This window comes from Lampris incognitus, unplaced genomic scaffold (genome assembly GCF_029633865.1).
Source record: "Lampris incognitus isolate fLamInc1 unplaced genomic scaffold, fLamInc1.hap2 H_2, whole genome shotgun sequence".
In the NCBI taxonomy this organism is placed as follows: Eukaryota; Metazoa; Chordata; class Actinopteri; order Lampriformes; family Lampridae; genus Lampris; species Lampris incognitus.
Window position 1 is genome coordinate 1,745,883 of NW_026611077.1, and position 14,292 is coordinate 1,760,174.

General features: G+C 49.3%; 1 protein-coding gene across 1 annotated transcript in view; it reads right to left on the reverse strand.

Moving 5' to 3' along the window:
- LOC130131967 (contactin-associated protein-like 2) overlaps positions 1–14,292 on the reverse strand; it is a 285,127-nt gene that overhangs the window by 231,900 nt on the left and 38,935 nt on the right. Inside the window, exon 7 of the mRNA XM_056301695.1 lies at positions 12,686–12,829. Within this exon, the coding sequence (XP_056157670.1) occupies positions 12,686–12,829 (144 nt within the window). The remainder of the gene's footprint in view (positions 1–12,685; positions 12,830–14,292) is intronic.

Below are 14,292 nucleotides of genomic sequence, written 5' to 3' on the forward strand. Positions count from 1 at the left end.
CACATGCAGCCGCCCACCCCTTGACGTACTTGCGGGGCCAGGTCAGACGAACTTGGAACCGACCAACTTCACCGACGCCCGAACTCCAGGGTGCGAGAGGGAGTGAATCGAGTCGAAAACTCGACGGCGCCAGGCCACTGGAACAACGGGGCGGGGACGGCCGGTGGAGACATCGCAGAGGAGGGAAGGACTGCCTTCCTGCATCACAGCGTCCTCTAGCTTGAGGCCAGTACGCGTTGACCTAAGGGCAAGGACGTCCGGGTCGCTGGGCTGGTCGTCAGCCATAGCGGAGAAATCCACACCGAGGTGCACAGGACACACAAGCACACGCGACAGACAATAAACAACAGGGTTGGACTTCCCGGCCACATGCTGAATGTCTGTTGTGAACTCGGAGATGGCCGCTAGGTGGCGCTGCTGACGAGCAGACCACGGCTCAGTCACCTTGGACATGACGAAAGTCAGCGGTTTATGATCCACATAAGCCGTGAATGAGCGACCCTCCAGCAGGAAGCGGAAATGCCGGGTTGCAAGGTGCAGTGCCAGCAACTCCCGGTCAAAAACGCTGTACTTGCGCTCGCTATCTCGCAGTTTGCGGCTAAAAAATGCGAGTGGCTGCCACGCATTCGCCACACGCTGTTCAACCACAGCCCCCACGGCTATGTCAGACGCGTCGGTTGTTAAAGCTATGGACGCCGTGGGTGTGGGATGGGCTAGGAGGGCAGCGTTAGCCAGGGTGCACTTAGCTCCGTCAAAGGCCTGGACCCGTTCGGGAGTCCAGTCGACAGGGTCGTTAGCCTTGTTAATGTAGCCCGTGGAATTAGATACCACACAGGACACAATTACTTCCGGGGTTCTTGTAGCTTTAATTTTATTGTTTGAACCTTCGAATGCAGATCGTTTTACTGAGTGCATAAATTCCTGTTTCTTTCGAGCAAACAGCTCATAAATGTTCACAGATGTGGCAAGTTTAACAGAAAAGATTTTAAAAGGAAAATAAATACAACATACAACATACGGTGCAAAATACGGCAGTGGACTATGTATGTTAAACAGGGTTTAACAAAGACATGTGGAACTTCCTGAAGATCGCGCAACTTCTCACTCTGTCAGTTACCTTTAAACAGAATTAAAATGCATATAAAACCTTTACATCCCAAATACAATGGCATGGTGTGGCTTTATTCACGCCAACATTACCTTGTCATGCCTGCAATGGCGAACAGTGGTCGACGGCTCGCGCCCAAAATCACCGAACATCAACTCCAGTAGCGTCTAAATCAAACCATCTTGTCAAATTACCGACATACAATATTGTTTGGAATAATGTTACAGGTATATTTCACAAGATATTTACCCTTACTTACTGCGGAGTCAGAGCACCGTCACACCGCAATCTTCAGGTGCTCCACACAAGAAAAAAAAGAAAGAATACCCAAGATGCACTTGGATAACTTGCACGGAGTTACAATAAAAGTCCGCAACACTGCCACTTACTGGTCAAAACATGCAATGACAACCAAAACTATAAAAATACACTCACAATCTGCTTCACAATTTAACTACATCAAATGACATTTTACATGGCTTGACAGTGTAACAATTACATATATTAACAGTTAAACTATACTAAATTTAAGTGGAAAATCATTTAACATATTCAACAGATTAACCACCCAGCTACATACTCCCCTGCAAGTAAAGTCAACGTCCTCGGTGACTACGAAACATGAACTGACTCAAATACTCCCTGCAAGGCCTTTTCAAAGAGAGCAGCACCCAGGCTTGTCAAAACCTTAGAGACCATGTCTGTGCTGACTGAGACTGCATTACAGGCTGACTTTGGCAGATGAAATGGGTTTGAATGAGATCCAGCCATTTCCCGCTTGCTTTTCCTAATGGCAGGTTTAGGTGCATAGGTTCTACGTCCTGCTCCACCAGCATCATCTGTTAGTGCGGGCCTGTCCCTGTTTTCAATAATGGGCAAGTCACTGTTGCTAACGTCTGGATGCACATCATTAACACATTCTGTTTCTGTGCCACAATTTCTCATATCTGAATAACCTTCCTCAGGTCCTTCACCGTCACTCTCATCTGTGGGTGCTGTCACATGTAAACTAACACTTTCTGCTGCAAGAGGCAGGTTAGGTACTTGCACAAGCCGGCGAGGGATGACTTCCTCAACAATAACAAAATCAGCCTCAGGTGACTCAGGCTCATCCTCAGCTACAGGCTGTGTAGTGGTCTGTAACCTAGTTCTAGTTCTTGGTTTGGGAACTGGTTTTGCACAAGGTCGCAACTCTGACCTATGAACTCTTTTAATGGGACCTCCCTCAAAAGGTTCAACAGTGTGTGTGGTACCCTGGATGTCAACTACCTTGTAGACTGTTGAGGTCCATGTGTCCTGAATCTTATGTCTACCTGGGGGTCTGTGACGTAGGAAAACCAACTGACCAATGTCCACAGGAGGACAATACACCTTCTCATTTTGCAGTGAGATCCTCTCAGCTGCCTTCTGCTCTGAGTACTCTCTGGTTCTCTCGTGTGCCTGTCGGAGTCTCTCCTGATGAACAGACAACCAATCCTGTTTCCTGTCTGACACACACTCACTGTTGTGGTTACACCGCCCCGAGCTGCCTCCCCGGCACGTTCAAGCCACTCCCCCAGCTCGGACGTGCCGGAAACATCCGGGCGCTCGGCTCGCGCTCTGAGACGAGCGCTGCACTGCACCAGGTGTTTGCCATAATCCATCAGGCACACCTGTGGCAATCAGGCAGCCTTCTACAAAAAGCCTCCCAGAACGTCTCTCAGTGCTTCGACGTACTGAACCCTGCGGTGAAGTTCTGATAAGCCCTTCAGCGTTCCTTGCTTTCTGTTTATTCCCCAGTGTCTTATCTTCGTGTCTCTGTTTCCTCCCAAGACTCTCCCTTCGCGATTTCCACGGCTCCCCGCGTCTCCCTCGTCCCCAGCGACCTTCACGTTTCTCCCCGGACCTCTCCTGCGATCTCCCCCCTTGTCCCTCTACCTGGACCCCTCCTTTCGGACTCGACTTCCCGGATCTCGGACCTGGACTTTCTCGGACAACCCCTCTTGGATCACGGACTGGACTTTCTCGCCAGGTGCACGCACATTTCTTCAACACCTCCTGGTCATTTACATACCGCACCACACATTGGCTAGAAACACTCACACATAGTTATACACGCAAACCACGGGACACCACACATAGTTTATTCACACATCCCACTAACAGAACGCCTTTTTTCACCATACATTTCCCTCCCACAATAAAACCCCCCTTTGTAGACTTAGAAGTCATCTCGTGTCTGTCTGTCTTGGGTTTCGCCACACGGGTCAGGTTCTGGTGCGCGAGCATAACACTCACGCCCTAATAAAGCATCTACTGGGAGATGTGGCTGTACCCCGAAAAGCAAATAATAAGGCGAGTACCCTGTGGTGGAATGAGGAGTGACATTATAGGCATATACTACTTCAGACAGATGCTCTGGCCAACGCTTTTTTTTCTCTGGTGGGAGTGTCCTTAACAAGTCATGGAGTGTGCGATTGTATCTTTCACACTGACCGTTTCCCTGTGGCCTGTAGGGAGTTGTCCGTGTCTTTTTAACCCCATAGAGTTTGCACAGCTCTGCTATAATTTCACTCTCGAAATTTCGACCTTGGTCTGAGTGCAGTCGCTCTGGGACCCCATATTTCACGAACCACTCCCTGAGCAAAACTTTAGCTGTAGTGTCAGCCTTCTGGTCTTTGGTAGCATACGCTTGTGTGAACTTTGTAAACACATCGGTCACAACAAGGACATTTTCACGGCCATCCGAAGCTGCCTCCAACACTGTAAAATCAACAGCTACCACTTCTAGAGGTCGGGAGGCCAGGAATGCCGGAACTGGAGCATGGATTTTTGGCTGAGGCATCTTGGTCAAAATGCACCGCTCGCAGTTTTTAACCCAGCTTTCAACATCCTCGCGTAGCCCTACCCAAAAACACCTCCCTCTTAGCAAGTTTACAGTGCGCTCTATGCCCTGATGTCCCATGTTGTTATGTACATTTTCTAGAACTTGGTCCCTCAAACAACTAGGCACGAGTAACTGCCACACTTCTCCATGACGTGGGTCTGTGATAACCCTGTACAACAACCCTTCTCGTTGTTGTATGCATCTCCATTGTTTCAACAATCTTTTCACTTGACTAGACAGGGCTGCTCTCTCTCTGGGGCATGGCCTCCTCCCCCGATCCCAAAATGCCCTAAACTCTTTTAGGGTGGGGTCACCGGCCTGAAAACCTACCAGCTCCTCTCTGGTATAACCTGGCAGTGTGGGGGTGTTGCCCTGTTTAGTACCTGTCTCACCAGACCTCGACTCCCCAGCACGGATCTGTCTCACTTTGTAACACTCCAGACGTCTAGAGACAAGACCAGGATCCAGAACTGTTCCTCGCTCAATCAGGTTACACACAGTGATACAGTTGTCAAAATCCGAGTCAGGGTCTGTTTCAGGCTCCCCTGCAAACTCCTGCCTAGAGAGAGCATCTGCGGCGGCATTACTGCAACCAGGACGGTACTTAACCTCGAAATCAAAAACAGACAGTTGCGCTACCCACCTCTGCTCTATAGCACCTAACTTGGCTGTCTTGAGGTGGCAGAGGGGATTGTTATCAGTCAGGACAACAAACTTTGAACCAAGCAAGTAACCCCTGAATTTTTCAGCAACTGCCCATTTTAAGGCAAGCAACTCCAACTTCATGCTACTATAATTTCGGTCATTCTTCTCAGCCTGGCGTAGTCTGCGGCTAGCATATGCTAGGACACGTCTGGTGTCACCTTGCTGCTGACACAATACAGCGCCTAATCCATGCTGACTAGCATCTGTCTCAACTACAAATGGTTGTGTGAAATCGGCAAAACCCAAAATGGGAGCAGAGGTAAGTTTTTCCTTTAACTGCTCAAAGGAAGAGTCACACTCTGGTGTCCACATATTACAAAACTGGTGACCTACTTTCCCTGTTTTTTTCACACCTGAACATTTGTTGACTAGGTCATGCAGTGGCCCGGCAATCTGTGAGAAGCCTCGAATGAATCTCCTGTAGTAACTACAGAAACCCAAGAACGACTGCAGCTCTTTGGCAGTGGTTGGGACCTTCCAGTTCTTAACAGCAGAGACCTTGGAGGGGTCAGTTCCTATACCATCTGCTGACACATGATGACCCAAAAACTTTACTGACTGTTGTAGAAAAGCACACTTCTGCAACTTCACCTTAAGGCCCGTCTCTGCCAGTCTCTTAAACACAGTCTCAAGTCTCTCCAAATGCTGCTCAAATGTCTCTGAAAAAACCAAGATGTCATCTAGGTAGACCAGGAGTATCTGAAAAATGAGATCATTCATAGTAACTTGCATAAGTCTCTGAAATGTAGCTGGACCATTACAAACACCAAAAGGCATTCTCACGTACTCATACAGACCAAACGGTGTAGTAAATGCAGTCTTAGTCCGATCTCTCTCATGCATAGCTACCTGGTGGTATCCGCTCGCCAGATCTATGGTCGAAAAGAACTTTGCCCCTCTCAGCGCATCAAAACTCTCATCAATTCTCGGGAGCGGGAATGCATCACGTCTTGTCTTTGAGTTGAGTTTCCTGTAATCGACACATAGCCTCAGACTACCATCTGCCTTTCTCACTAGTACTATGGGCGAAGCATAAGCACTAGAGCTTTCTTGAATGACCCCTTTTTTAAGCAGCTTGCCAATATGTTCCCTGACTTCACTGTACTGTGTGGGTGGGATTCGTCTGTATGGCTGTGTTACAGGTATGTCATCTGTCAGATGGATCTCATGTTGTACTTTGTCAGTGTGGCCTAGATCTTCATCTTCTGTTGCAAACACAAAAATGTACTTCTCCAGTAACAAAGTCAGCTGTGCTTGCTGTTCTGGGCTACCACAAAAATTGAGCTTGCCGAGAATTTCCTGCACATCTGTCGGTGTTTCGGGGTGTTCACCGATACTCACTTGTTCAGTGTCTGCTGAGATTCTCTGGAACTGTACCTCACAAAGCTCATCACTTTTCACACAGTCTACCTGAGTCAAAACCCCTAGCCTAGTCCGTGGCCCTAGCCAGATATCTTCATCAGACATGTTCATGACTCGGACTGGAAAAATGTGATTGCCCGATGAAACCAAAGTAGGCACAACAACCAAACCTCCAGGAACGGGGACACCCACAGACTCCAGCAACAAAAAAGAACCATCCTCACTCACGGTCCTGAGTCCCCTAGCCATAACTGTAGCAGCAGATGAAGCAGGTATATGGACTACATCCTTACCAGCTACCCTAGCGAAAGAGAGTCTGTCTGTTGCATGTACTGCATGAAGATGATTAAAAGCCTCTCTCCAGTTTGAGTCAAACCTCTCCTGCAGTGTGGTGTCAAACTCAGTGTGTACTAGCTCTCTGCATTTTTTGACAATGTTCATCCCTATTAGACCTGGAACAGAGGAAGAGTGTTCAGAATCTTTAACTATCAGAAAACCTCGCTCTGGGATAGTCAGACCCATGGCTTCTACATCAAGCTCCACATAGCCCATATAGGGTATGTCTAATCCATTAGCTGCAGTGATCTTTAACCACTCAAATGCCGGGTGAATGTCTTCGCCTTTCACTGACATGTGTTCCTTGAAAAAACTCTCAGAAATTGTACGGACCTGGCTACCAGTGTCAAGTAAGCAGGACACTGTAACACCTCGTAGTTTCACCTCAACAGTTTTACATTCTCCGACTGCACGCTCTAAGATCCTGCTTCTGTCTGGAGTCTCTTTTGGTGAGCCAGCTTCCTCCCCTCGAGTTGTGTGGCTCATGACAAGTGAGGGTGCGAGTTTTCCTGCACTACATAAGAACTAGGTGTTGCGTCCCCTTGACCCCTTCTGGCCTGTGAGCATTTTCTTGCAATGTGACCTATGCCTCTACACTTGAAACAGATAGGCTGACCATCTGGTGTGAACTTTGGCTGGGGTCTAGGTCGTGGCTTGGGCTCTAGGAATGTCTGTTGAGTGCTGCGCTTACTCAGTTCACCTACAGCAAAGGCTAGATCAGCAAGTGTTTTGCCTAACTCTGCTAGCTGTTTTTCCTGATGGGCTACTGCTCTCCGAACATCATTTAATGCAGTACCTTGGTCATTGTTTGTTTTAATAATAGAGCACTGGGTTTCTGGAGCCTCTGATGTAACTTGGTTGCTCTTTATGACCCTGGGACGATGAGACCTGCTGTCCTCCATCTCCCACAGGAGGGCCTCGTTCCTCACATCTAGAAGACTGCTCTCTGGTTTGTCCCTAACCATTTTCCTGAGTTCACGCCTGAGTGCTGCTTCTCTTAAACCCTCAATAAACCGGTCTCTGAGCACAGTTTTCTCATTAGGTATTACATCTGTGGACTGTTTCACTACAGAGCTCAAAATCTGGGATAGTGCATGGGAGTAGTCACGGAGGTCTTCTCCATCAGTTTGGTTACGGTTGTAAAAGGTCTGCAAAAGCTGTGTGGAACTGCGCTTTTCCCCAAATGCATTGCTCAGGTAAGAGTATAAATCACTGGGCCCCACTGACTGACCCCTCATGCATAGTCGCACCTCTTCCAATGCAGGGCCACGCAATAGAGATAGTATATAGTCACATTGTTCTTCTGTTGTTTGCTCTCTGTATCTTAAAACCCTTTCAACCTCTTCAATAAACTCTTCGACAGATCTCCTCTCTGTACCACACTCCCCACTAAATGCTTGGATCTGGCGTTCTCTCGGAACGTAGATGTATGAACGTGTGGGTGCACTGTTATCACTTGCTCTCTGAGCCCTTGCTTCACCATTTAACCTGGTGAGCTCATCTCGCAGTCTGGCGAGCTCTTGCATGGTGGTCTGCATTTCTTTTGTAGCACCTTCACCTATACCCGTTATGCCACCTGAGGTGTGGCCATTATCATTACGTGAACTCCCTTCATCACCAGAATCACTAGACATAATGATATATTAATCTTTACTCAGTCCAGTATAAATGAGGATATTTAGTTCAAAACCTGGTTCAAGGATACTACAAGGACAGTCTTTAACTTGGAGCCTTGCCTAATCTTGGTCTTTGTAGCTGAAGTTAGCGCTGGAGTCCTCTGCGCTGGTACGGCTGAGTCGTGTGACACAGGAAGCACCAGAACCTCGTAGAGCCCCTCACGTCGTCTCTCGCTGGTCACCACCTCCACAGCAGGATGGCTTCAGACTCAACACCAACGGACGTCACCAGCAATCTTCACCACTGCCGTATTTTTTTTAAGTAAAAATAAGCCACTCTGTTGCCAATTAAAAAAAAAATGTTTTAGCTACACCCCACTCCTGGTACCAAAATTATGTAGCCCGTGGAATTAGATACCACACAGGACACAATTACTTCCGGGGTTCTTGTAGCTTTAATTTTATTGTTTGAACCTTCGAATGCAGATCGTTTTACTGAGTGCATAAATTCCTGTGTCTTTCGAGCAAACAGCTCATAAATGTTCACAGATGTGGCAAGTTTAACAGAAAAGATTTTAAAAGGAAAATAAATACAACATACAACATACGGTGCAAAATACGGCAGTGGACTATGTATGTTAAACAGGGTTTAACAAAGACATGTGGAACTTCCTGAAGATCGCGCAACTTCTCACTCTGTCAGTTACCTTTAAACAGAATTAAAATGCACATAAAACCTTTACATCCCAAATACAATGGCATGGTGTGGCTTTATTCACGCCAACATTACCTTGTCATGCCTGCAATGGCGAACAGTGGTCGACGGCTCGCGCCCAAAATCACCGAACATCAACTCCAGTAGCGTCTAAATCAAACTGTCTTGTCAAATTACCGACATACAATATTGTTTGGAATAATGTTACAGGTATATTTCACAAGATATTTACCCTTACTTACTGCGGAGTCAGAGCACCGTCACACCGCAATCTTCAGGTGCTCCACACAAGAAAAAAAAGAAAGAATACCCAAGATGCACTTGGATAACTTGCACGGAGTTACAATAAAAGTCCGCAACACTGCCACTTACTGGTCAAAACATGCAATGACAACCAAAACTATAAAAATACACTCACAATCTGCTTCACAATTTAACTACATCAAATGACATTTTACATGGCTTGACAGTGTAACAATTACATATATTAACAGTTAAACTATATTACATTTAAGTGGAAAATCATTTAACATATTTAACAGATTTACCACCCGGCTACATTAAGCCGCAGGGCTTCGTAAAGTGGCTGAAGGAGGTGGGCAGCGCGAGGGAGGAAACAGTTATAGAAATTCACCATGCCCAAGAATTCCTGCAATGCCTTAACAGAGACCGGGCGGGGAAATTGCACCTTAGACAGCAACGGGACCGCGCCTTGCGGCGAAATGCGGTGACCCAAGAAGTCAATCACCGGCAGTCCAAACTGACACTTGGCCGGGTTGACTATCAGGCCGTGTTCGTCCAGACTACGGAAAACCTGTTTCAAGTGCGCCAGGTGCTCTTCAGCTGACGGACTGGCCACTAATATGTCGTCGAAATAAACGAACACGAAAGCAAGGTCACGCAACACCGAGTCCATCAGCCTCTGAAAGGTTTGCGCAGCCCCCTTCAAGCCAAATGGCATGCGCATGAACTCAAAAAGCCCAAATGGGGTGATCACTGCTGTCTTGGGCACGTCCTCTGCGCGCATGGGAACCTGATGATAGCCGCGCACCAGGTCCACCTTAGAGAAAATAGTGGTACCTGCCAGGCGTATGGAAAAGTCCTGTATGTGTGGGATGGGATAGCGGTCATTGGCGGTGACGTTGTTCAGGCGGCGAAAGTCGCCGCAAGGCCGCAACGACCCATCCGCCTTGGGCACCATGTGAAGCGGCGAGGCCCACGGGCTGTTGGAACGCCTCACTATACCCAGACGCTCCATGATGGCGAACTCCTCCTTAGCTGTAGCCAATTTTACCGCGTCGAGGCTCCGCGCGCGCGCAAAAACTGGCGGTCCCACAGTGGGAATGAAATGTTGTACCCCGTGTTTAGTAACCGCGGTGGAAAAGGCAGGTGTAGTCACCGATGGAAAATCCGCCAGCAAACGCTGAAAAACATCCCCTAATGCTAAAAGGTTAGCGTGTGTTAACGGCCCGGCTCCCCCTGTCTCGCACGGAACAGTGGCGAAAGACACAGCATCAATTAAACGGCGGTTTGCAACATCAACCAGCAGACCATTAGCACACAGAACATCCGCGCCGATAATAGGAACTGTAATGGCGGCGACTACAGAGTCCCACTCAAAATGGCGCCCGTGGAAGCAAACAGTCACCAACCTTGTGCCAAACGTCGCAATGGACGAACCGTTAGCTGCGCTTAACTGTGGGCCGCCGCCTTCGGCCGACCTGTCTGTCTTAGCAGGAGGGAGTAGGCTCTTTTGCGAGCCGGAGTCCACCAGAAACCGTCTTCCTGACATCGTGTCCTTAATGAAGAGCAGCTCACTACGTCCGCCAGCGCCCACAGCTGCTACTGAGCTCTGCCCGGGAGTTTCCCGGCACCTCAAACGTGCACGGAGGGACGCAGCGCCTCGCCTTGCCGCCGAACCGCTGGTGGAAGAAACAGAAGCCGCTCCCGCGCCGTCTCCGGGCAGTCACTCCAGCCACCACAGCCGGGTCCGCGTCCTCCGACGCCGGCTGCAGAGGCTCCGATGCCACACTCTGCACAGAGAACCGTCTGGTAGCCAGCAGGACCCGATCGGCCTCCTCAGCCAAACCTCGGCAGTCACCAGCGGCCAGACACGGGGAGTTAGCCAAAGCCGCGCGCACAGTAGACAGGAGCTGGCGCAGGAAAACGTGCGGGAAAAGGAATCCACCTTCGTCTGAGCCTAGCAGCGACAGCATATTGTCCATGAGATCCACAGCCGTCCCGTCGCCCAACCCGGATAGGGAAAGGATCCTATCTGCCCTCTCTGCGGCAGATAGGCTGTACCTCCGGAGCAGAAGATGTTTGAGGGCGACGTATTTATCGTGTTGCGGGGGGGGGGGGGCAACAGCTGCATGGCCTGGCGTGTGGACTGCTGGTCCAGCGCAGCGACGACCAAATAGTATCTGGAGTCGTCCGCGGAGATTCCACGCAGGTGGAACAGCGCCTCGACATGCTGGAACCACGAAGCCGGGTCGCTCTGCCAGAACTCTGGGAGCTTCACAGCCGCGGCGAGAACGGCCGGCTGTGAAAGTTGGGGCGGCGTGGCCGAAGTGGATTCACACTCTTCTTCTGCTCCAAACATGATCAATTCGGGGTCACCAATGTGGCAGGATGAGGAAAAAACACAGGAGACGAAGGCGAGTTTGAAGTTTATTCCTCAGCTCCAAAAACCAACTGCAGCAGGAACAACCCTGCACCAGCAAGCCCGGGAACGTAAACCACGCCCCCAGCTCACAGCCCTGCTGGGTGAGAGGCACAGCCCCTAGTGTCCGCCACAACATCTTTATTTTCACTTCGGGCTGCATCTTTATTTTCACTTCGGGCTGCGTCTTTATTTTCAGTTAGGGCTACGTCTTTATTTTCACTTAGGGCTGCGTCTTTATTTTCACTGAGGGCCACGTCTTTATTTTCACTTAGTGCTACGTCTTTATTTACACTTAGCGCTACATCTTTATTTTCACTAAGGGCTGCGTCTTTATTTTCACTTCGGGCTGCGTCTTTATTTTCACTTAGGGCTGCGTCTTTATTTTCACTTCGGGCTGTGTCTTTATTTTCACTTAGCGCTACGTCTTTATTTTCACTTAGCGCTACGTCTTTATTGTTCCTCGTGCCAGTCATTGTTCCTCGTGCCAGTCACTCCAGAGGAGTTGTGGCGGAATGACTTTTCTGTCTAAAACGTGTTGAAGACAGAAAAGTTTGCTAATCTATTTGCCAATGTGCATCTGTCGACCAGGCTGGTGAGCCCACTTTATTGGAAACAGGTAATTAATCTTGTTAATTAACATTTATTGATGATATTAATGGCAACCCCTTTCCTCTCCACGTCCCGCTGTGATTTAAGTGTTTGTCGTAGAGTTTAGGGCATCAGATGTGCTCCTGTTGCCTGATGTCTCCTTTATTTCTCCACCCTAGGGAACCTGCAGTATCACATGTTAAATTATGACGGGGTTGAACTGTGGGTGCAAGCTCTCCAGTCTGCAAGCTCTCCAGTCTGTGCACTGTACCTGCAGCATGGCTCCATGTAGCACACACGTGTTTGCATGCATGGCAACCAAGACACACGTATGGGTTTGATAGAGGAGGGGAGTAGTTTGTGTGTTGGGCATGAAGGCCCTTTTATTAGACTGTAACTATGACCAGATGACATACTGGTCGCCTCCGGACTTATCCATCCATGAGTGGTGACTTAGTTTGTATGCTAACAGCTACACTACTTGTGAAAGAGGAGACAGGGAAGCAGGGGACTGAGGAAAAGGTAGAAACATATTCTTTATCATGTCAAGTTTAATCATCTTCTATTTCAAACAGAGTTTAGGGTGACCCGAATATAAGCACACGCACGCACGCACGCACGCAGGCACACACACACACACACACACACACACACACACACACACACACACACACACACACACACACAGAAATGGCTAGAGACAGAGACACAAACGTTTTCTTACAAAGCTGGAGGTGTCAACCTTCTTCCTCCGGACCAGGCTGGTGATGTTCTCTCCATTGTAGGTGATTCCATCCATGCAGCCCACAAAGTTCTCTCGCCCTCCCAAACTAGGCTTCACTGAAACTGGCAACCCTCCAAAGCTGATCTGTGTGGAAGAAAGGCAAAATGAAAATAAGACACTAGACTGACTAGATCTGTAATGTGCATAATGATAATTTATGAAGATTGATAGCTGGAATATATGTGAGGAACATAAGAGTCGACTAGACTAGACTAGACTAGACTAGAATAGAGCCAAGTGTAGCAATCCCTTTGGTGAGACTGAGTTGTTGCAGCAGCAAATATCAGAAAAATAGGATATAATAAGAGCAAAGCAACATGGGTGTGTCAAACATGATTCAGGGAAGGAATATACTAAAATATACGAAGTGTATATATATATATATATATAGTGGCAGGATGAGGAAAAACACAGCAGACGAAGGCGAGTTTGATGTTTATTCCTCAACTCCAAAAACCAAACTGCAGCAGGAACAACCCTGCAACGGCGAGCCCGGGAACGTAAACCACGCCGCCAGCCCACAGCCCTGCTGGGTGAGAGGCATAGCCCCTAGTGTCCGCCACACAGCCCCCCCCCCCCCCCGAACACCCAGAAGGGACTCCTGGAAAGCAAATCAGTGTCTCACTGGAGGCTTAAGCAGCCTGCCATAACGGCTGCGCCGTCCCTCAGCCGGAACAGTAGGTGAAACACAGTCCAAAACCGGCTGAGAAGCAGAATGCTGAACCCGTGAAGACACTGCCGGGGTCCTGGAAGGAGGGCGACCCCGACGGGGAACCTGGGCCGGAAACACAACTTCGCCTGCCACCCTGTGCGCCGGTTTAAGCCTATCAAGCGTGACACGCTCCCTACGCCCAGCCATATCCAGCACAAAACCCTTAGGACCCGTCTCAAGAACCCGAAATGGGCCATCGTATGGGGGTTGGAGGGGCGAGCGGTGAGCATCATGCCGTACAAAAACAAAACGAGCCGACGTGAGCTCCGCAGGCACGAACGACCGCGGAAAACAGTGGTGAACGGGGCCTGGAACCCAAGTGCTGTCGGACAAAAAAGGATAAACGGCCGGACGGGGTCGAGGAGCGTAACTCCCAGGCAAAAAATCCCCAGGGACGCGGAGCGGCTGACCGAGCACCAGCTCAGCGGGCGAAGCGTCGGGGTCCTCCTTAGGAGCCGAACGCAACCCGAGCATAACCCAAGATAAACGGTCCACTCAGTTACCATCCGAGAGCGCAGCGAGCAGCGCTGCCTTGAGCGACCGGTGAAAACGTTCACACAAGCCGTTAGCCTGAGGGTGATACGCGGTAGTGCGGTGTACCTGCACACCCAAGGATCGCGCAAGTGCCGACCAGAGCTCTGACACGAACTGGGGGCCCCCTGTCTGAGGTGATATCTGACGGAGCGCCGAAACGGGCGACCCAGTAGGAAATAAACGCGCGTGTAACGTCCGAGGATGTTGTGGAGGACAGAGGGACAGCCTCTGGTCACCTGGTGGTCCGATCTACCATTGTGAGCAGGTGCGTAAAACCCTGTGAAGAAGGTAGAGGGCCCAC